The following is a 24,048-nucleotide window of genomic DNA, read 5'->3' as shown; positions in this document are numbered from 1 at the left end:
GTACAAGGGAGACATGGATGGCAGGGCGTCTTCACCACATACCTTTTTGTCTCTCTGGATTTTGAACCACGTGAATATACTATTTTTTTAAACACACACACAAATTTTAAAAATAGAAAAAGTATTCACAGATGTTTGCAAAATCTTCTAGTCTTTCTCTGTATTGGGGAGGCAAAAAACTCTGAGTCTGAATATTCCCACTTATCTACAAACACAAACATGATGCAACTGGGGACTGCCCTGTGACTATGCCAAGGTAATGTTCTCCCTTTGGAAAAGGCTGGGAGACAAAAGATTTAGAAATGAAGTTGATGGGGTGTTAAGAAAGCCCCAGAAATAGAGATAATTCATTTTTCTTTAAAAAAAAATAAATTTGGATTTATTCCCATTATATGGGCCAGATGATTGTGAGTCCTTTAAATAGCAGTAGCATTAATTAAACACATCCTGGGAATTCAGGATGACAAGCTTGGGATTCTAAATATGCTTGTTCTAGGGAGGCAGTTTGGAAGCTTGACCAATTCTAATCGATGTTTCAGCAGTGCAGCCACCTGGCAAATTGTCAGAGCTATTGAATCCTAATACCACTCCAAAATGCCTTTTGTTGTCATTCTGCTATTCTTTTCTCTTCTCTGTTTGGATTATGGATGCATGGCATTTCCTGACATTGGCACACACTGTCTCTTTGCTGGGAATCTTCTCTGAAAGTGGGGGTTGGGTAAAGCACCCTACGCACCTTCGCTTTCCTTAGCTCTCCTGTTTCTCACCTTTTGCTGTCCTCTTTCCAATACTACAGCTTTCTTCCTTCCTCCAGCCTGACACCTTTGAACATATGTGGTGGAACAAACCCTGGCCAAGGCTGCTGGCTCAGGTGAAATCGTGGGAAAGGTGAGCATCGCCTCTAGGCTATTCCACCAGCCCCACCAAATGACCTTCCTTCTCTCCAGTGGCAGTTTCCCATCCTCTCCCACTCCCAGGCCCTTTTCTGGACTCAGCCTTGAACACATTTCTGTAGCTGCAATATCAACCAGAAGAATCATAGTAAAATTGTAATACCAACAGACCAAAATATTCTGGAGAGACTCAAATGAATGAAGCTCTGAAATGGGATAATAGGCAAGGTGTGCTTTTTGGGAGAAGGAAGCACAGCCTGGTGCCCCTCCATAAGGTCTAGCTCATAGATGGGTCTTGATAGGTGTGAGTTAACAAATTCAGTGCCTCTGGATAATCCTCTAGTGCACCTCAGGCTAGAGTAGAGGTGTCCTTTGTGTGCCCCTCCAGATGCATGGTCCACTCTTCTCCAACCTACTCTCTGCCCAGTAGAGAGGCTGACCTGTAGCAAGACTGACCTCCATCAGCAGGGTGCCCTCCTCCTCTAGCTTCCTGTTGAGTTTGAGCAATGGGAAGCCCTGAAAGGAAACTGAAAGGAGGGAAGGGAAGTGAAGTCGGGTTGCTCGTGGCTAGCTGAGTCCCTCTCCTCTCATGGAAGTCCTCTCCCCAGGACTCTCTTCTTTCTGGTTCAAGTCACCATTCCTTTGTGTGCTCCTTCAGGTCTAGGGGTCATAAGGACTTCCCACTGTTGCTGGGACACTGCATTAGCCATTGTGGTGTCCCCACACCGAGCCCACATCTTTATAAATAGTCTCTGTCTTAAATGTTCCTCAAAATTAATTATCTGACTTGAGAATGCCATCTGTTTCCTGCTGGGACGCTGGGCTGGTACAAGTTGAAAGGCTTGCATTTGGGTCCTGGCACTGCCATTTACTATATACATGACCTTGCATGTGCCACTTAGCTGACCTAGGCCTCTAGTCCTTTCACTGTAAAATGAAAGAGTCAAATTAGAATTTTAAAAATTCAACAAATACCATTTTGAGCCTACTACATACCAGGCACTATGCCAGACGCTAAGAAATTGATGGCGAACATGATAGAACCAAGAGTCTACTACTCTGTTAGTTGGTCTAGGATAGAAATGTCTTCTTAGAACATCTTGGAATCTCTGATTCCATGATGGTCTAGTAATTCATAAGGCAAGAAGAGATTAAGGGAAGGAGCTTTAAAGAGGATTAGTCTACCTCAAGTTAGGGGTGGGCAGGTGGTCACAGGGAAGCTCTAAACCCAGGACAAAGTACAAGGCAGTCAGGGTAAGAACATTAAACCTGTTGGAAAGAATGATTCAGGGCCTCTATCTTTGAATGTGCGTGTAAATGATGATCACCATCACTGTCATCACAGCAATCAAACGGAACAAAGTGCCAGGAAAGAAAGGAATTCTTCACAAATATAGAATACTAGCAAAGCACAAAGAGAAAAACTATAAATCATGGTTGATTATGTTAATAATAATCATGGCAGCCACTTATGAGGACCATTTACCATCTGTTTCTAGTTACTAGACAGCCCAACAGCACATGTAATTATATGTTAGGTTAATCTCATTATAAATAATATCTGATATTTGAAAGTAAATGTTACACAAGTAAGTTGGGTCATCTTTGTCACACTGGCCAATGGGGCCTGGCCAGAGAGACCTGCAGCCCTCTGTTTTTAGGCCTCCTCAGAGGGACAGCTGGAGAGAGAAGCTTCTAAGTTGGAGGTGGGAACTGGCAACAGAAACAAGAGTGTGGTTTGGCTTGCAGAACTTTTAAAATTGGATTTAAATTCTAAGCCTTCTTAGTCTCAACGGTCTTAATCTTCTACATTTATACACAGCTTTTCCTCTCTTATTGCTGCCAGTCTCTGGTCTTTTCCCATCTGTGTTGGGACTTTCTTCCATACAGCACAAGATGTTCCTGCGTAGCAGGCTGTGTTTTCACAAAGGTAATAACACCCTACATTTACTTAGCACTTACGGTTCCCAAAGCCCTTTGCCATGCTTCTCTTTCAATAATAGCCAGGATGTGGACCAAGCAGGGGTTACCCCATTTCTGGATAAGTAAATTAAGTCTCAGAGAGGTTCAGTAATTTGTCCAAGTTCACATGGTCGGTAAGGAGCAGAACTGGGGCTTCTTTGCCCTTGAGTTGGGAGCAGTCTTTCTGTGCTGTGCAATCTCAATGTCAGGGAAACATTCTCCATTAGTTTTCAATGCCTGTCCTGGGGATGTTCTAGGTCTAGGGCTCTCTTTGACCATAGCACACACCAAGTCTGTGTCTTCCAGAGCAGCCTCTGTGCCTGTTCGCTGCCTCTCCTTGAAGTGCTGTTGCATTGAGACACAGAACACATAGTTTTTCTTCAAGTGGGTCCTTGCTCACCCTGAAGTGCACCTGCTCTCTTTTCTCAGTAGAGACAAACTTTTCTTTTGAGGGTGGAAGAAGAGAGATGGCCGGGAAATAAATTCTAACCTTAAACCAGCCCCTGGGCCAACATAGGAAGAACGTTACAGATGCATGCTTCTCTCTCGTCTTTCCTTTTTAGAAACCAGTAGAGCCTACTCTCGGGGCCTGCTCCATGCACAGCTGGGAAAAGGCACCTCAGCTCTAGGCCCACTGAGCTCCATGCTCCGTTTGTCCACACTCTTTGACTGGCTGCAAGTGCCTGAATATGATATTCAAAGTCATCCAGGATCAGGCCCAGGGTACTTTGCAATCTGAGCTTCTACTCTTCTTCCTACCCCTTGGCCTACACACACACACACACACACACACAGTTCCAGTCACACTGAACACTTACTTCTCATCCAGGGACACCCCAGGTACTGATGTGTGCATGTTTGTAGATCTTTCTCTCTGTCCAGTCTCCCCTCTGTTACAGGTAACAGGCTGGTGTGTGGCATGTTTCAGAGTGTGAGATGTGTGTCTGTGCTGGAACAAGGGGTGCTTCTAGGGATATGGCATTAAGTAACGTGTTACATATCATTGAGTTACCTAGTGAGAAAGTGATCCCCTTGTCCACTCTGACAGGTCAGAGAGAAGGACAGTACAGTAAAAGGCAGTACACATTCACACCTCTTTAATACTTCTTACCTCCCTTTAAAATTATTAAGAGTACAAGGCCCAGTCAGAGCTTTCACAGGCAGCAGTTTCTAGCTGTAATTTATAACATTGTTTTATTTTCATTATATTTTTATCATGTGTGGCAAATGATTTTGATTTCCATTTAAGGAAGTTATATAAAGTGTCCTTGTTAAATAGTTTCTAAGTTACAAAATGTGTCCCAAGCTAGTGAAAAGTATTAATTAGATAGATTTCACCCCCCTGCCACCTCCACCAGAACAGGTGCTGGTATCCATGGCTGAGACACTCACAGACGGTTCACATCACAGGACTTTTGTGCAGGCAACCCTCAATACTGGCCAGGAGCCTGGTAGACTTGCTGGGTGGCTAGATCCAGAAGAGAGATAACAATCACTACAGCCCTCAGGAAGCCACATCCATAGGAAAAGGGGAGAGTACTGTATCAAGGGAACACCCCGTGGGACAAAAGAATCTGAACAACAGCCTTCGGCCCTAGACCTTCCTTCTGACACAGCCTACCCAAATGAGAAAGAACAAGAAAAACAACTCTGGTAATATGGCAAAACAAGGTTTTTTAATGGCCCCCCCCCAAAAAAAAATCACACTAGCTCACCAGCAATGGACCCAAACTGAGAATAAATCCCTTATTTACCTGAAAAAGGATTCAGGAGGTTGGTTATTAAGCTAATCAGGGAGGCACCAGGAAAAGGCGAAGCCCAATATAAGGAAATCCAAAAAATGATACAAGAAGTGAAGGGAGAAATATTCAAGGAAATAGATAACATAAATAAAAAACAATAAAAACTTCAAGAAACAATGGACACACTTCTAGAAATGCAAAATGCTCTGGAAAGTCTCAGCAACAGAATTGAACTAGTAGAAGAAAGAAATTCGGCGCTCGAAGACAAGGTCTTCAAATTAAGCCAATTCAACAAAGACAAAGAAAAAAGAATCCGAAAATATGAACAAAGCCTCCAAGAAGTCTGGGATTATGTTAAATGACCAAGCCTAAGAATAATCAGTATTCTTCTATTATTCTAAGAATAATCAGAAAGAAGAGGAATCTAAAAGTTTGGAAAACGTATTTGGGAGAATAATAGGGGAAAACTTCCCCAGCCTTGCTAGAGACCTACACATCCAAATACAAGAAGCACAAACACCTGGGAAATTCATTGCAAAAAAATCATCACCTAGGCACATTGTCATCAGGTTATCTAAAATTAAGATGAAGGAAAGAATCTTAAGAGCTGTGAGACAAGGCCAGGTGTCGTGGCTCCTGCCTGTAATCCCAGCACTTTGGGAGGCCAAGACGGGCAGATCACCTGAGGTCAGTAGTTCAAGAACAGGCTGGCCAACAGGGTGAAACCCTGTCTCTGCTAAAAACACAAAATGAGCCAGGTGTGGTTCAGTCAGGAGACTGAGGCAGGAGAATCACTTGAACCCAGAGGCTGAGGTTGCAGTGAGCCAAGATCATGACACCATACTCCAGCCTGGGCAGCAGAGCGAGACTCTGTCTCAAAACAAAACAAAACAAAAAAAAGAGCTGTGAGACCAAAGTACCAAGTAACCTATGAAGGAAAACCTATCATATTAACAGCAGATTTCTCAGCAGAAATCCTACAAGCTAGAACAGATTGGGGCCCTATCTTCAGCCTCCCGAAGTATTAATTAGGTAATGGTTGGTACACAAAAATGATAGAAATCATAAAGATGACACTTACATGATTAAAGTAGGGCAGGTATTAAGGGAATGGGTAAAAATCCAGCTGTGTCTACTAACTGGGTGAACAAAGGCAAATACTCTAACTTATTTGGGCTTCGGTTCCCTCATCTGGATAAAAGCTGGATAATAGCACCTACTTCATAAAATTAAATGAAGGGAATAAATGGGAAGCCCTTATCCCAGTGCCTGGTTCATAGAAAATGCTCAGTAAATGCTAGATGCCATTGACCAGCCTCGTTCAAATGCCAGTTCTTCCATGAAGCCTTCCTGAGTACTTCAGTCAGAAGTTCTCTCTCCTCCCTCTGTTTTCTCATAGTACTTTTTACTTATCTTATGGAAAGTCACATGTTCTGTCTTGTACATAGCTGTGGGGTATTAGACTTTTTATATAACTATATCCCACACAAGACCTAGTACAGGCTAAATGATCAATCAGTCTTTGATTTTGAATAGATTCCCTTTTTTTCATACATTTGGTTTATAAAAAGTTTTGTTCCCATTTTTCTGGGAAGCTGTAACACATCCTCTTGAATCTCAACGTGCTGCAGAGTATAGGAAAACCTCAAAGACCCTGGGACAGAGAGAATTCTTGTTTAAATTGCTACTGTACCAGGCTGGAAACATGAGATCCTGACTGTTCCTTTTTTCTGGAGTGAGAGACAAAAGCCCAAAGATGGGAGAGGCAAGGGTTACAAGTCATGGGTATGGGGCAAGAGCTGTAGACACAGAGCAGCCATGGTGAACTACAAGGTAGACGCCTGGCAAAGGAAGGAGAGACACGAGGGACAAATGTTGTCTAGACATCTTCTGCTCAGGAGTTCAGACAATTAAAATCGGGGACTAGAGTAATATGTAAGCCTGACTGTAGAAGGCAATGAGGCCCACCTCCTTGGCTTCACCATGAGGAATATGTCTAGGAAGAATTCTCTTTGGTTGAATCATTTCTTTCCCCTCTTTTCAGAAGCTGCGGCAGATCCTGTTTGGAAACACAGTCCATGTCTTCAGCTATAACTGGAAAAAGGCCTATTTCAGGTTCCATGATCCTTCTTCTGAACTAGCTTTCACTCTGGAAGTGGGAAAGGTAATAGCCAGTTCATAATTTTAAAAAAACCTTATTCCCATGTTCCTTATCCATATATCCTTCCTGTCCACATCCATGTAAATGCATGTTTTCATTATAATCATATGTAGAAATATATTTATAATGTAAAGTTTAATCTTAAATGATAATAGACTATTTAAAATTACTTTGTAACAAATCTAAAAATCTGATATGGGCCGGGTGCAGTGGCTTACACCTGTAATCCCTGCTGTTTGGGAGGCTGAGGCAGGTGGATCACCTGAAGTCAGGAGTTCGAGACCAGCCTGGCCAACATGGTGAAACCCTCTCTTCTAAAAATACAAAAATTAGCTGGGTGTGGTGGCGCACACCTGTAATCCTAGCTACTCAGGAGGCTAAGGTAGGAGAATTGCTTGAACCCAGGGGGCGGAAGTTGCAGTGAGATGAGGGCAGGCCACTGCACTCCAGCCTGGGAGACAGAGCAAGACTGCACCCCCCCACCGCCCCCTCCAAAAAAAACTGATATGAAGCAGGGACATGGTGAAGGCAAGATGGAGGAAGCCACACATCCCCAGTCACCAGTCCACAGGTCTCCACAAAGATGCTAGGCATTGCAGAATCCAGCCCAGCCACAGCACCAGCCACGGCCGCAGGGAGGAGTGGCACAAATATAGCATGGTGTCCCTTCGCAAAGCTCTGGGGGATACCAGGAGGGAAAAGCCTGCAGAGAAGAATAGATAACATTAATTTCCAAGAGTTCTTCACCTCGTCATTCATTCTCCTCATTTCAGGGAGGGGCCCGAAGCATTCAGATGGCTGTGCAAGGATCCATCATCAAACACTTGTTGTTTACCAGGAAAGGAAAAGACTGTAAACTTGGCAAGTAAGAGGACTGTGAGAAGTGCTTGAATTACCTATGTCACTAGAATCTTGATATGCTAAATAATTTTAACTGAAAAATTCAGGTTGTCTCAGAAAGGAAATCCACCTCCTAAGACAGAAATGGCCCTGTCTGTCCCAGAGAGGCTGGATTCTGCCACTGGGAAGGGCTCTGCTGGAGTCATTCTGAATGTTCAGTTGCAGGGATAATGTTGACAGGTTTTATGCTCTACTGCAGACCACTCTGTCAGGTAGAATTAAGCACCAGGTCTCAGGTGGGCCTACTTGTCCATATTTGATGGAAAGCGCTAACCTAATAATTAGGGAGGAACAAAGGGGTGATATAAAAACCCGATAAATGGTCAATCCTCCATTTTTTTTTTTTTTTTTCCTGCAACGAAGTCTCACTCTTGTCCCCCAGGCTGGAGTGCAATGGCATGATCTCGGCTCACTGCAACCTCCGCCTCCCAGGTTCAAGTGATTCTCCTGCCTCAGCCTCCCGAGTTGCTGTGATTACGCCCGGCTAATTTTTTGTATTTTTTTTTTTTTAGTAGAGATAGGGTTTCACCATGTTGGCCAGGCTGGTCTCGAACTCCTGACCTCAGGTGATCCGCCTGCCTCGGCCTCCCAAAGTGCTGAGATTACAGTCGTGAGCCATTGCACCCGGCCAATCCTCCTATTTAACCAGGCTGATAAGGTATGATGTTTGGTTTTTGCCTATTTTTAAAGATCAGCTCAAGTTTATTCAAATTACTTTATTCTTAGAAGTTAACAAACCCCTATCATGTGCAAAGCCCTATGCTAAATATTAGAGGAAATATAAATACTTCTGCCCTCAGGCAGGTAAAGTTATTACCCCCAAAGAGGAACTAAATGTATAATATATTCTAGGATTGTGAACTGCCAGTTTCCCTAGAAGCAGAGCCCATGATGTGGATTCTTGACGCAGGTGATTTATTAAGGGAGTGCCCTCAGGAGAAAACCATAAGGGAGTGAGGGAACCAGGACAGGGAAGGAGAAGCTGAGGAAGACTGTGGCTTCCAGCAATGTCAGTCTGATGCCATGGGAGCTCGGGTGCATGGATTGCATTGCGGAGCCTGCCCCATCTTCAGATGAGGGAGCAGGCCTTCTGTACCTCTTGCTCCAATGAGGCACTGGCTGTGGGCCATCCTTAGGGAGGAGGCATAACTCCTGGTCACTTCTGGGCAAGGTGGCTTCAATCCTTCAGAGAAAGGAGAAAAATGGGAGCCACAGTACCCAAAGTAGCTGGAGGATGAGTCCATCTCCTAAGTAAAATGGATCACAGGGAATTCAAATGGAACACACACATTTGCCACATAAAGGTAATGCACTTAGCGCAGCACTGTACTTGGCCTATGGCAAATATTAAATAAATGTGAACAAGTAACTATGTCTGTAGACACGCTGCACGAAGCCTTCCTGAGCCCCCCAGTCACAAGATGTCTCTACTTCCCGTGTTTTCTCATAGCACTCTATTATTCTCATTCTATCTTGCAATATGGTTTTGGAGTATTAGGCTCCTTGACTTTTTTTTTTTTTTCTTTTTTTTGAGATGGAGTCTCACTCTGTCACCCAGGCTGGAGTACAATGGCATGGTCTCGGCTCACTGCAACCTCTGACTCCCGGTTCAAACCATTCTCCTGCCTCAGCCTCCCAAGTAGCTAGGACTACAGGCGCCTGCCACCATGCCCGGCTAATTTTTGTATTTTAAGTAGAGACGGGGTTTCGCCATGTTGGCCAGGCTGCTCTTGAACTCCTGACCTCAAGTGATCCACCTGCCTCAGCATCCCAAAGTACTGAGATTACAGGCATGAGCCACGGTGCCTGACCTTTTGTTACTCGTTTTTGTATCACCACAGAGCTAGAGGGATTGTATAAATCATTGCTGAGTTAATTAATAAATCTATCTCGCGTTTCTTTATAAAGACTACAGTTCTCAATGTGAAGTATTTAGGAAATAAGCAGAGTAAAGGTCTCCCACTGTGTAAAGACTGGCTCCCACTTCTTGGGAAGGCTAGACAGACCCTCAGTGTATTCAATGCAGTATAAAAGTCAAGGGCAGGAACTTTGGAGCCAGGTGAGCTGGGTGTAAATCGCTGCTCTCTGACTTTGAAGGTGAATGACCAGGAGCAAATTACTTCATATCTCTGTGGCTAGGTGATGTTCATTCCAATGGTTTCCTACTCCTGCCTTCTGCATTATAGCTTATGTGAAATAAGCAGGAAGGAGCAGGAGCAAGCCCTGGCTGCGGCGCTTGCTGGCATCCTATGGGCTGCAGGAGCAGCTCAGAAGGCCACCATCTGTCTTGTCACTGAGGACATTTATGTTGCGTCGACTCCGGACTACTCTGTGGACAATTTCACTGAGCGAGTAAGTGCAGTCCTCCCTGTCCTGGCAGACGAGAGGCCAGTGAAGCCTGAGCATGTAATAGACTTAGCATGGATATGCAGGTGGGGCCCCATCCATGCTCCTGATGTGATCGGAGGTGCCTTCCAAAGAGGCAGGTATCAAGGGCTATAAGTGATCCAAGCAGACACAACAGAGAGTCCTGTTGTAAACTCCTGCTTATGGAATTCACCAGGATCAAGAATATCTCCCATCTGAAATAATCATAAATGATATTTCCATATCCACTGTCTGAAAGACAGCTAAATTTCACCTATTAGGAAAAAATCTCTTTCTAGTTTTACTGCTCAAGATATTACACGATTTTAAACTGAGGAATGTAGAAGCTGGTAGCTACCCAGTTTCACTGTGTATGTTTTGCATGGCCTTGCGTAAGATAATATGTCAGTTTTTAGTAATGTGATTATGCAATGAAACAAAAAACCCACTTGCAGTAATAACAGTGAGTTGACATCTCTTAGATGTAACTTTCATCTTCCTTTTCATTTTTATCTTCTGTTCCTGATTTACAGCTCCAGCTGTTTGAATTTTTAGAGAAAGAAGCCGCTGAGAAATTCATCTATGATCACTTACAGTGTGTAAGTGTTTAAGTGTTGAGATAATTCCTTTATGTTGACTGATCTTACAGGGATCTTCTTCCTTTCATAAAGTCTATTTCTAATGATGCCTGTTAAGAAAACCAGGTCATTTTGAGAGCTAAGAAAGGGCAGAATGAGAGAACAAAAAAGATCTGCCTCTTCCTCCTCACAACCTAGAAAGAGGCCAGATCACACACAGACCCACTCACAAATGCATCTTTTTCTTTGGTTAATCAAGACCAGAGAATAATCCTTTAGAGAGTATATACCAGTATTTCTTTTGTGGCAAGCAGTCCTGTCTCATTAATGAATAAAAAACAAAATAGTGAAAAAATAAAATAAAATAAGGTTCTTGTCTAAGCTGCCAAAATGACCATTCACATTGACTCCAAGTAATTGGCTTCTTGAAAAGGTGGTCCTGTTTCACCTCGTCTATCAGCACCTTCCACACAATGTCCTCCACTGCAATGATTCTTCCCTACCCCCAGGGTGGAAAGGGGACAAAGAAGGGTGCGGTGATGGTAGAAAATGGAAGACATTTTTAAGAAACTTCTGTGGAGAAAGAAAAGCTTGGTTTCTGAAAAATCAGAAACCTACAATGTGAAAGCAGAGGGAAATTAGCAGGATAATCATGAAGTGATACAACTGTTAATTGCATGGAGCAGGGAAATGTGATCTCATTTCTGTTGAATGAGTTAACAAGGTCTGTTGTTAACTTGTGTGATAGGCAGAGGACTAGTCCCCCTAAAGAAGTCCAAACTCTATACCCGGAACTTGTGAATGTGGTACATTATATGGCAAAGGGATATTAAGGTTGTTAGTCAGCTGACTTTAAAATAGGGGAAGGATCCTGGATGACCCAGGTGGGCCCAGTGGAATCACAAGGGTCATTAATATGGAAGAGGAAGCAAAAGAGGAAGTCAGAGAGAAGTGATAGGAGAAGAGTGCCCCCCTGCCCTTGCGGGCTTGGATCCGCTTCAATGATGGAAAAGAAGAGCCATGAACCAAGGAATGTGGGCAGGGCCTTTAGAAACTGGTAAGGACTAGGAAACAGATTCTTTTCTAGCATTGCTAGAAGGAAAGCTGCCCTGCTGACATCTTGATTTTAGCTCATTAAAACCCATTTCAGACTTCTGACTTCTAGAACTGTAAGATCATAAATCTGTAGTGTTTAAGCTATTAAATTTATGGTAATTTGTTACAGCGGCAATATGAACCTAGTAAAATCTGTATGATAGATTTTAAGTACCTGACGTGAAATGTTGAGCTAGAAGCCTGCTTAGGGATTCTTTGTTGTGGGCAGGAGACATTGAATGGGATTACACAGATATAGAGGACCCATTTAAGAAATGACCCCTTCAGCAAAAAGAGGCAAACCCCTCCCTCCCTGTCTTCCACCTCCACTCAAATCTGGGAGAGTCTGATTCCATAGGAAGAACCCCCTCCACCCACACATATCTGCAAGAAATTCTTAATGTAGCCATGGTTGAGATCAGAGGATCAGAGCTGAAGCTATACACAGGCTTCCCCAGTCAAAGACTAAGGGTTAAGCTGGAATAATCAAGGCCCTACACAGAAGTGGACTCTGCAACACAGGTGGGCTTGGCATGAGAGCTAAACATTACCTTAGCCACACTAGGGAAGGGCTGGTGCCATTTCCTGAGTGAGGGGAGCTTGATGGTGTGTATATATTCCTCTCAAGGACCTCCCCGAGATGGGGTTGCACATTGTGATCAGCACCCCATCCAGAACTTTACCAACCCCCCGTCAACTATCAAAATGCATCAATCCTGTGTCTCATTCCATTTGGCGGAGATCTCAAGCTGGAGGTCTGAGGGCTACATGTGAGCAGCAGATCTTTTGTTATGGGTTGAACTGTGTCCCTCTAAAATGATATGTTGAAGTTCTAACCCCCTCCCCTGGTACCTGTGAATATGAATCTTATTGAAAATAAAGTCTTTTAGATGTAATCAAGTTGAGATGAGGCCATACTCAGTTAGGTTGGGCCCTAATCCAGTGGCTGGTATCTTTATAAGAGAAGGAAAAATTTGAACACAGACACACAGGAAGAACACCATGTGATAATGGAAGCTGACACCAGAGTGATGCTTCTCCAAGCCAAGGAATGCCGGCAACCACCAGAAACCAGGAATATGCAAGGAAGGATTCTCCCCGAGGGCCTTCAGAGAGAGCATGGCCCTACTCTTTTTTTTTTTTTTTTTTTTTTTTTGAGACGGAGTCTTGCTCTGGCACCCAGGCTGGAGTACAGTGGTGCCATCTCGGCTCACTGCAACCTCCGCCTTCCGGGTTCATGCCATTCTTCTGCCTCAGCCTCCGAGTAGCTGGGACTACAGGTGCCCGCCACCACGCCCGGCTAATTTTTTGTATTTTTAGTAGAGACAGGGTTTCACCATGTTAGCCAGGATGGTCTCGATCTCCTGACCTCGTGATCCACCTGCCTCGGCCTCCCAAAGTGCTGGGATTACAGGCGTGAGCCACCGCGCCTGGCCATGGCCCTACTCTTACACCTTGATTTCAGACTTCTAGCTTCCCAAACTGTGAGAGAATACATTCCTATTGTTTTAAACCATTCGATTTTCTGTAATCTTTTATGGCAACCCCAGGAAACAAACACATCTGTCATATGAGATCTGCAGCATTAGCCTACAGTGTTGTTTTTTACAAATTTGAATCAGTGAATCAGAAGTATTCAGGAAATTCCACATAAAAACCTAGATTTTTGGCTTTTATCAAAAAATCAGAAAATCTGGCTACACAGGGCCTATATTCTTGCATGTCCTCAATTAGCTGACATAAGAGGCAGCTACCCTCATTAGACAAGTTTTGATAGACTGATGTCCACATCCTAATCCCAGAAACACATTAATACAGTAGTCCCTCTTTATTCTTGGTTTTGCTTTCTGCTGGTTCCGTTACCCTGGTCAACTATGGTCCAAAAATATTAAATAGAAAATTCCAGAAATAAGCAATTCATACATTTTAAATTGCGTGCTATTCTGAGCAGTGTGATGGAATCTCTCACCATCTCACTCCATCCCACCTGGGACGTGAATCATCCCTTTGTCCAGTGGATCCGCGCTGTAGATGCTCCATACCCATTAGTCACTCACTCAGTAGCCTTCTCTGTTATCAGACAGTCACATTGTGGTATTTCAATGCCTGTGTTCCAGTAACCCTTATTTTACTTAATAATGACACCCAAACACAAGAATAGTGCTCCCGGTATAGTGCTATAAATGTTCCACACTATTATTATTGTTGTTAATCTATTACTGTGCCTAATGTAAACTTTTTCATAGGTATGTATATATAGGAAGAAACATCATGTATACAGGATTTGGTACTATCAGTATTTCAGGCATCCACTGGATAATGGAACTTATCACCCATGGATAAGGGAGACTACTGTATGTTACCTAACTGATTGAAGGGATTTGCAGATGATCAAGTTAAAGATCTTGAGAGGGGGTGGGGGACATTATCCTGGATTATCCAGATGGGCTCAGTTAATCGAAAGGGTCTTCATAAGGGAAAGGGGGAGGCAGGAGAGTCAGAGAAATGTGACCAGTGAAGCAGAGGGAGGAGGGTTATGTGATGTGGGGCCACTAGCCAAGGAATGAGGATGGCTTCTAGAAGCTGGAAAAGGAAAGGAAACAGAATTACCCCAAAAGCTTCCAGAAGGAACACAGGTTTGTGAGCACTTTGATTTTAGCACAGTGAGACCCATATTGGACTTTTAACTTCCAGAACTGTGAGATAATAAATTCGTGTTGTTTTAAACCACCAAGCCTGTGGCACTTTGTTGCAGCAGCAATAGGAAACCTATATATAAAAGCATCTGTTTGCATCAGGCCCCACCCCTCCCCATTTCTCTCACTCATTTCAGTACCTGTCTGGCTCCTATGGCACTGGAACCTATTCTGCTACCTGAGGGCCCTGGCCCCTGTCAGGTCACACATAGCAAAATGGATAAATTAATCCATAAAGGGAAAAGCATATGAATTTTAGCAAAAGTCTCCCTAAAGAAGACTTTAAAGATGTTTTAACTCTGCACCTAGAAAGCCAGCCAGGGAAGCTACTCTACTTGTCAGCAAGTAGAGTGTTGACATCAAGCTAAATAAAGCCAACTGATGAGAAGCCCTGAATGTTTATTAGATAGTTTAGAATTGATCCTAGAGATTGCAAGTCACCTTCAGCAAATTCTAAGCAGAAAAGAAACCTGTCAAAGAAAAGGCAGAGGAGAGTTGCATTAGAGAGAGACACATATTAATTTTGCTGTGGATCTAGCGAATTCCAAGAACCAAGGAAGGTTCAAATAATTAATTACTTCATTTAACTTTTGCAATAAACCTGGAGAAAGGTTCTTTTTATCTGTGATTATGGATTAGATTGAAACTCAAAGAAGTTAGTAAGTAGAAGTTAGAAAGCAGTAGAACTGAGGTGTATAACTCCAAAGCGAGTTCTACAAAGCCTCTCTGCTCTCCCTCAGTTTAATGGGGCAATGAGGAAGGACATGAGGAGAGAAGAGGCTGGATAAGGAGAGGGCAGCCAAGGGCAGCAAAGAGCAGCAGTGAAGTGGGCTAGAAAGGACATACTACACCTTGGCCAAGGTTTGAAGAGAATCACATGGTAGAAGTGCAGGACAAAAAGATAAGGTGAGGGCCAAGAGAATGACAGCACCATTGACAGGCATGAAGCAGGGAAAGAGAATAAATTTTAGAGTAGGAAGACTTAGGGAGGCAGAGGAGCTCATTCCTTTTGGCAGCCAGGGGGAAAAAATTCTCTCAGCCTGTAAATCTTTGAATTCATACTCACAGATATATGCGTCTGTGTTGCTTTTAGACCAACATGCTTTGCTTTGCTTTTCTTTTCCAAACAGTTCAGAGGGGAAGGAAGCCATGGTGTCATCCTGTTTCTGTACAGCCTGATCTTCTCCAGAACATTTGAAAGGTAAATTCTACAGATGTTTACACAGGTAATTTCTATAGGATTGGGGTCACATAAACAATGTACTCTTTGTGTTGAAAAATCTCCATACTGGAAACATGAATGCAATGTTTTTTTTCTAGTAGATTCTCTTTTGTTGACACGTACTTTCCTACAGTTGGTTTGGCCATCTTAATGGGCAAGTGGATGTCGTCAGTCAAGTTTGAATCTGTTCTTATAGTACCCTAGTAGGTTCCTCCTTCTTGTGGCTATATATATTGGTGGACAACACCAAAGCTTGTTTGTACAAGTTTCATAAATAAATACATTTTATTATTTAGATCCATGATAAGGTATATCCTCAAATATGCATTTTGCCTCTATGATATGCAAAGCTCTGTTCTTGGCACAGTGGAAAGTACAAAGAAGAGAAGATATGGCCCTGTCCTCCTGCAGAGTTCAGGCTGGAAAAGACAAGGGGTGTACACAGAGATGCTGGGCAAGTCCCAGGAGGTACCTGATGTGCCAAATGAGATGTAAAGAGAATGAGTCTCAGTGGGCTCCAGAGGAGGAAGGGGCCTCTGCTGACAGGGTGGTCAGGGAAGGCTTCAGGAAAGAAATGGACTTTCTTCTGAACCTTGAAAGAAAAGAGAGTCAGAAATAGAGGGCTCTCAGGAGGGAAGAATTACAAGCCCTGCAGCAGTGGTCCTGAAGCTTGTCTTTTTATATACCACCATCACATTTTTACGCTGTATGTTATCATTCACTTAACATTAAAAAGAAAATCAATACACATTTAAATATCAACCTCTTCCTAAACGTTAATGTTCTTTAAATCATGTACTATGCTAAAGATAAATGTATTAAAATAAATACAACATTATTAAAATTCTAAAATGTTCAAGTCTATCATACCACCCTTTGAGAAGCATTATCCTGAGTTGTATCTGATGCCACGACGGTACTCACCATGCTTGACCCAAGTCTTTAAGTCTCATTCACAGAAGGACATAAGCTCCAGTTCCATGAATAGATTTGTTCAAGAACACATACAGCTCACATACTAGTATGCCGCAATTCCCCCTAAGTGACAGCAGGAGCCACATTCCACCTTGACCTTATATTGTCAAGGGTGAGACCATGGCCCCTGACATAACAGTGGAAGCTGCCCTACTGCAGCCAAGAAATGGCCACAGTGGTGTTTTCCATTTGGACAATCTGTTGAGATCTGCCTTGAACCAGCACTCTCTGGTGTGGTCATGTGTCACCACCCTGAGCCAAGTGCATTCCTTGTCACATAGAACAAAGAGCTTCTCTACTGAGCCCAGCATCCACCCAGAGCACACACACAGGGATTCTAACATTTGAGACATCTGCACCTTCTCCCTTACCACTTATTACTCACTTCCCCCAATTGCATCCAACTCTGCAACCCCAGACCTAGAGGCTTTCCCTGTGAGAGACGGAAAAGTGCAAGTGAGAAACAGTGACTAGGAGAGCCCGTGTTACTGCTGCTTTGTGTTTTGGGGGAAAAGAAGCTGCAGGCTCCCGGTGCACTTATTGTCTCTGACTGGATGCTGATGGCTTCTCCCATTCTGCAGGCTTCAAATGGACCTAGATGTCACCACCACTCAGCTGCTACAACCAAATGCTGGAGGCTTCCTGTGCAGGCAGGTGAGCTGGAAGACTCTGCCTTTCTATTGTAGAATCTGAATTAGTTGAATCCACATGTAGAGTTTGAAAAAGAAAAAAAAGAAAAACAATCTGAATTAGGATTGTTTTCTAATTAAATATATTCTCTCCTTAAGTAAAGAGCAATCCAGTTATCTTTGAAGGAGTATGAAGACACTACCCTGGGTTGCATCAAAATCTACCATCTAATTTTCATAACAGTCCTCCCTAGTTTACCTCCGAGAGCCCTTCATCTCTGAGATCCTAGCAACAGTAGAAAATATCTTGACAAGACCCACCAGGAATCCCTAATAACTGAAAAAAGAAGTGCTATAAAAACATCTTAGCTTCATGCTTCTTAAATCACAACCATGGAAAACAACGTTTAAAAGAACTATTAAAGGAGGAAGGGCAGTAAGATCAGAGTGGGGTACAGAGGGAGTTATGGCGTAAGGTTTAAGAAAAAAAGCTAATAAATTATTATTTTAACTCTACCAAATATTTAGGACATATTTTTCCTGAAATATGTATCATGTGATTTCATTTTCACTAAAAATAATTTTTAATGATTTTTAAGAGAAAAAAATTAAGTTATTGTTTCATTGCTATCTAAAATATAAATATCTGTGAAATATGCTCTCTAGGCAGTTCTGAACATGATTTTAACTGGAAGAGCAAGTCCCAATGTCTTCAATGGCTGTGAGGAAGGAAAGTCTCAGGAAACACTACATGGAGTCCTGACCCGCAGTGACGTCGGCTATTTGCAGTGGGGTAAGGATGCCTCGGAAGATGACAGACTCTCACAGGCGAGTGTGTTCCAGTCCTCAACCACACAACCAGAATGTCAATATTTTAACAGTTTAAAAGTCTGTCTATTTAGGCAATTCAAACCTGAGCCTACTTTCTCCCTTACTGTCTGCCTGTGTACCTCCCTCCTGCCACACACAGACATTCAGGGAAATTTCCACAGATGGAAATATCCCAGTCTACTTGCTTCATATTTTATTTTACATATTTTTATGTATATAAAAATAGGTAATAAAAGTAATACATACATTTTTAAAGCAATATTTGAAATATACAGATATCCCTGTTTAATGAGGTTGACAAATATATACACACACACACACACACACACACACATACACACACACACACAAAGGAAAAGTCCTGTGTCATCCCCATGCGGCTACACACCCCCTTGACAGAAATAAATACTGTTAGCAGTTGATGGGTGTCCTCCCAATCCTTCATTTATGCAAATGAATGCACACAGCCTACATATTGCTCAAAGCTTAAAAAAAAACACTGGAAAAAAAAGGGGGCCCCTACGTTTGAAACTCCTGTCAAAAAGCTTTCCAGCTCAGGGGATTTATAACTTCTGACAACCAGAAAGTAAAATGTCCTGTTGAAAAGCACAACCAGGGAATTAAGTAAGATGTGATTCTGCGAAAACAAACAGAAGAAGAGTGACAAAGCAAATATACCCATCAAACCACAAATCAAAGCTGCTTCTGTGATATTTCACAAAAATTTCATCCTAAAACCCAGGGAAGATGAGGCAGACTCTGTAACAACACTTTTCTGGAATGGCCTTGAAACCAGTTCGGATGTCATTCAATTTGACGGAGGATGTAAACCCCCACAAGCCTCCCAACCACCTCTCCCAGATACCAGCAGCAAACAGGGCCTCGCTACTGAGCGTCTGTCCTGTCCTCCAGCCCTCCTGGTTCCCACTCAAAATGCCTTTCATGTATATAGAGCTTCATCTGTCTCTCTACCATTGCCTCCAGCTACTATGTTATCATGAAACCAGCATCTTGCAACACAGACATATGTCTGATGCCATAAAAAAAATAGTGTCTGACTATAGCAGAATTGGCATATTTTGTGTACAGTGTGCTTTAAAAGTTCGCGTATTATTCCTTGAGTTTGTATTCTTTGCTCATCATGGAAAAATGCGAAGTGATAGACAAGGTGAAAGTAAAAGAAGTAAAACAAATTTCATTACCTAGGGGTCAATCTTTTCAGGAACGCTTTTCAGAAATACTCTTTCTTTCTCACATCAACGTGTCTTTTTTTTTTTTTTTTTAACAGAGACAGGGGTCTCACTGTGTTGCCCAGGCTGGTCTTGAACTCCTGGGTTCAAGTAATTCTCCTGCTTCAGCCTCCCAAAGTGGTGGGATTACAGGTGTGTGAGGCACTGTGCTCAGCCATATCAATATGTCTTATTCTACTCTTCCGAAACCTGCTTTTCTCGTTTAACAGAAATATCTCATTTAATATCAAATATGAGTATATGACCCTCTATTTATTTTTGAGACAGAGTTCACTGTGTCACCCAGGCTGGAGTGCAATGGTGCCATCTCAGCTCACTGCAACCTCTGCCTCCTGGGTTCAAGCAATTCTCCTGCCTCAGCCTCACGAGTAGCTGGGATTACAGATGTACACCACCATGGCCAGCTAATTTTTGTATTTTTAGTAGAGATAGAATTTTCGCCATTTTGGCCAGGCTGGTCTCAAACTCCTGATCTCAATTTATCCACCCATCTCGGCCTCCCAAAGTGCTGCGATTACAGGTGTGAGCCACTGCCTGGCCTCTCATTATATTTAGATGCTGCAAAGAGTTCTATTGTGTGGATGTGAAAGACTATACTTTGAATACACCTTGGACAGATAATTGTTTATCGTTATAAAGCTCCTAATCACTTTTTCCAGATAATTTGGGAATTCATCTTAAAATTTGACTCCTATAATGAAGAGTAAAACTAAGCCAGAAATAGAGGATTTATAGATTTCATTTTACATACTTTTCTGTTCTTTCAACCATGTGTGGTCACTTGGTGTCCGTGGTTTAACATTCTATAGCTATGAGAACCCAGTAATATGCCAAGACTTGGTTTGAAAATGGGGTGATATACTGGAAACAAGTTCTAGTGGTGACAACACAGAAATGCAATAATGATTTTAGTATTTTGTCTGTTATTACAAAAGCTCTTTCATAAGATTATTTCACTGGATCCTCGCTATAAACTAGAAAGATTTAAAACAGCGTTTCTCATATTTCGGTCATCTGAGTAGGTAATTCAGAAGCTTTTTCATGTCTCTGTGCTACCACTGCTATTATTTGCTTAATGTTGTTCTTTCAAACAACTCACTTAAGATGTGGTTCTAACCTTTTCTGCAGCAGAAATAGATGCCATGGGCTTGATGTGTTGATTTTTTTTCCTAATACACATTTAATTAAACATTTGTTTTTTGTGCCATCCACTTCTTCCCCTACGCAAGTCTGCTTGTGTAGAAGTCTCCTTGTGCCATCCACTTTCATGCCACATGTCACCAATGGGCGCGCACGCGCATCCACACACACACGCACAGACGGGAACCTGGCTCAAAGGTGAGGAAGTTGCTACAGCATGTGCAAAATAACCCTGGCCTGGAAATCAGCAGGCTTGGCTGGAGGCCTTGCCATGCCACTCACAGGTATGTGACTTGTACCAGTTTTACCCTCTCTGAGCCTGTTTCCTCACCTACAACACAGGTGCATTCATTTCACATGCACCTGCCCTGCAACCTGATCAGATTAAGGACTGACGCAAACAGCAGAGGAAATCATGGATGTTGAAGCTCATTGGAAGGCCAGAATATTCTATAGACATATAAGACTTTATAATAGAAGATAACAAGGCATAATGTTATAGTGCTTTATTCAGCTATGTTCGTTCAGCACAGCTAAATGCTAACTGAATACTAATTGGGAGGCTCTGTGTCCAGATACAAAGATGAGCCATACTTGACCACACATACACTGATTGCTACAGGATGGATACAGGCAATAAATGCTAGAGAGCAGTGATGTCAACCTTGACTGCACATTGAAGTCACCTGGAAATCTTTTACAACTATCAATGCCCAGGTCATCCCCCAGAACAGTGTTAGCTTTATAAGCATGTGTAGTCAAACAGGGCCCCACACTTGGAAGGCCCCATATTTTGTTTAATGCTCTAGTGTCTGGTGTCACTGTCTTGAAATTGTTAATGTTTGAACGAGGGCCCCCACATTTTCATTCTGCACTGGGCCCCACAAATTACGTAGCCAACACTACCCAAAGACTGCTTCATTTGGTCTGGGAAGCATCTGGGCAACTGAAGTTTTTAAAGCCCATAGATGATTCTAAAGTGCAACCAGGATTAGAAACCTCTGTTCCAAAGCAGGGCTTCTCAACATCTGCAGTACTGAAATTTTGAAGTGGTTAATTGTTTGTTGTGGAGGGCTGTCCTGTCCACTGCAGGCTATTGAGCAGCATTCCTGGCCTCTGCTCACTAGATACCAGCAGCACTGGCCCCAGTGTGGCAATAAAAATGTCTCCAGACATTTCAAAATGTTCCCCTGGGGAGCAAAATTGACCCTAGTTGAGAACCTCTGCTTTAGAGGAAGGAGGAAAAAAAAATCTCTTTAGGCTTAGCTGATTAAATCTGTGGTGTGCAGAATTGGCCAACTAGCTATTTCAACTGAACTTACAAGAAAGAGTATATCTTCTTTAATCAGTATTAGAAAGGTTGACAGCTTTCGGTTCCTTCTTAACAGTTGCAAGGCTTTGGAAACAGGTTTCAGGTTTTATCTTAAGTTAAAATTAAACAGGTGTTTGTGAAATAGCTACTAAGTTGTTGTGAGAAAAGGGACTATATCAGAGAATATGCCACCACAGAAAGAGAGTCAAGAATTCACAGGGATCCAGCACTGCTGTTTTTTCTGGATCACATTTCTTTCTACACAAGTCTGCTCAGACCAATAGAACTGCTAAATCATACTCTAAAGAAAATTACCTGCAAAGCCTAAAATATCCACCAATGATAAAGTGGATTTTTACTGGGACCTTAAAGTCAGTCAAGAGGCCACAGCACAAGGTAAAAAAATAAGAGCTTTCCTGCTGGGAAGAGGGCAAAACTTACCAGACCACAGGACCATCTCCCAAATGCCTGCTCACAAACTGGAAGTAGGGCAAAGGATGGAAACTGCCCAGGCTAGCTTAAAAATCTACATAGAAATTAGATCTATAATGCTTCCATCTTTTTGAAAAGTGACTAATGTGGCTTTTCATTCTTCTTTCTTGGACTCGGTGTTCTCTCCCCAGAGAGATATCTACGAATTCTGCCCTCAGTGAAAATTGCCTGAAATTGTACACTAATGGCCTGAAACCCTGAGGATGTTTATTATGTTGTCTCTGTCATGCACTTGAAGTTTGGTTTTTAAAAAAGGTATTAAAGAGCAAATACAGGCTGGCAGTTAGTTTTCTTACTTGAACTCCTGGCATGTATGAATATGTTAGAAACATACATATCAAGATGATTTTACCTGAAGGTGCTTTTTTATTTCAGCTCATTATACAGGAAATATGTATGAAGTACATTTATAGTCAAGTTTATTTATACTTATATACTTAAGTATATTTATATTCAAGTATATATGAAGCTTATTTATTCATTGTGCTAATAACCTTGTGCATATAGCACCTATTGTGTGCCTGGCCCTTTATGGGTCATTTCATTTATTTATTGAATCCCCACTTCCACTCCAAGTTGTAATCAGTATTACTTTAAGCCCAAGGTCTATTGCTTGGTCATTCATTTCAGAGATAAGAAAGGTATGGGGACTTACCCAAAGCTAGCAGCTAGGCAAGTGTCAGAGCCAGGGATATGAACCAAGTTCTATCTACATTCAATGATCACGTTCTGTCCACTGGACCATGCTGCCTGCCATTATCATCTTTGATTATTTTCTGAGAAAGTGGTAAATATAGAAATGCCAGTTCTTAGAATTATACTCTATCATCAGTACTTTCATCATCTATTATATCTATATATAGATATATGGTCTATAATATCTGTTATAGGTATACTCATGTTGGTAACATTTAAATGGTAGCAAATCACAGCATGACAGTTGTGCTCAACAAGCTGAAACTCTATCCACTGACTTCTAGGTTAGAGTGGTTGTGAGCTTGTGTTGATGGTGAACTGCCTCCACTTTACGTCCTGGTTTGGCGAATCGCACTTGTCAGGTGTATGGAAATCCCTAACCCTAGGAGACCAAGCTCAGTGGTGCTCAGAGACATGCTAACCGGAAGACCATTTGACTATATTATCCCCAGAAGTCTAATATTTCACAACATCCTAGCACAGAACTGAAACATAGTGCAGAACAGAAGTTTACTCAAGAAAGAACATGATGTGCTTCTGGGACAGTGCTCTAAGTATGACCGGATTGAAGACCCCTGCAGCCACTACCTTTCCTTTCTGATTCCGTATGAGACCCGTGAAAATGCCAACTAGGTATACAAGTGCTTTGTGGATATTTAGTAGCTCCTGCCTATGGTAGGTGCAACAAATCTGAAGGTTATTTTTATGTACCGATAATAAAAACCTAATATAAGAAAGATTTCTTAGTTCAGAAGAAAACCAACGTGCTGCCTGACAGGTAGATTCTGCTGTCAAGGTGAAACCCATCCTGTAATGCTGCCTCCGTCTTCCCTAAGTAAATCTCTTATTACCCTGTGATAAAATTGCAGAGATTGCAAAAACATGTGCCTTTCAGTCCCAATGTCACAGCCCAGTGGGTGAGACTTTAAAAAAAAGGATGGTATTCTCATTAGATGACATGACAAGCCCCCAGAGCCCACCAGACTGATGGTTCCTGCAGAACACAGCCAGCTACCCATAAGATGAGGCACTATTTTGAAGCCTCCCTGTCACTTTTCTATTTGAAGGTACAGATTTGAGTGTGAGGTTCCAATACCTAAGTGAGAA

At 42.4% G+C, this 24,048-nt stretch overlaps 1 protein-coding gene across 1 annotated transcript in view; it reads left to right on the top strand.

Moving 5' to 3' along the window:
* MINDY4B (MINDY family member 4B) overlaps nt 1–24,048 on the top strand; it is a 34,948-nt gene that overhangs the window by 4,442 nt on the left and 6,458 nt on the right. The window contains exons 4-10 of the mRNA XM_055247528.2: nt 6,642–6,761; nt 7,532–7,623; nt 9,845–10,010; nt 10,559–10,624; nt 15,525–15,595; nt 17,173–17,245; nt 17,887–18,048. Coding sequence (XP_055103503.2) covers nt 6,642–6,761; nt 7,532–7,623; nt 9,845–10,010; nt 10,559–10,624; nt 15,525–15,595; nt 17,173–17,245; nt 17,887–18,048 — 750 coding nt within the window. The remainder of the gene's footprint in view (nt 1–6,641; nt 6,762–7,531; nt 7,624–9,844; nt 10,011–10,558; nt 10,625–15,524; nt 15,596–17,172; nt 17,246–17,886; nt 18,049–24,048) is intronic.

The sequence above is a fragment of the Symphalangus syndactylus genome, chromosome 17 (assembly GCF_028878055.3).
Source record: "Symphalangus syndactylus isolate Jambi chromosome 17, NHGRI_mSymSyn1-v2.1_pri, whole genome shotgun sequence".
NCBI classification, from domain to species: Eukaryota; Metazoa; Chordata; class Mammalia; order Primates; family Hylobatidae; genus Symphalangus; species Symphalangus syndactylus.
This window is presented reverse-complemented; position numbering and strand designations above follow the sequence as displayed.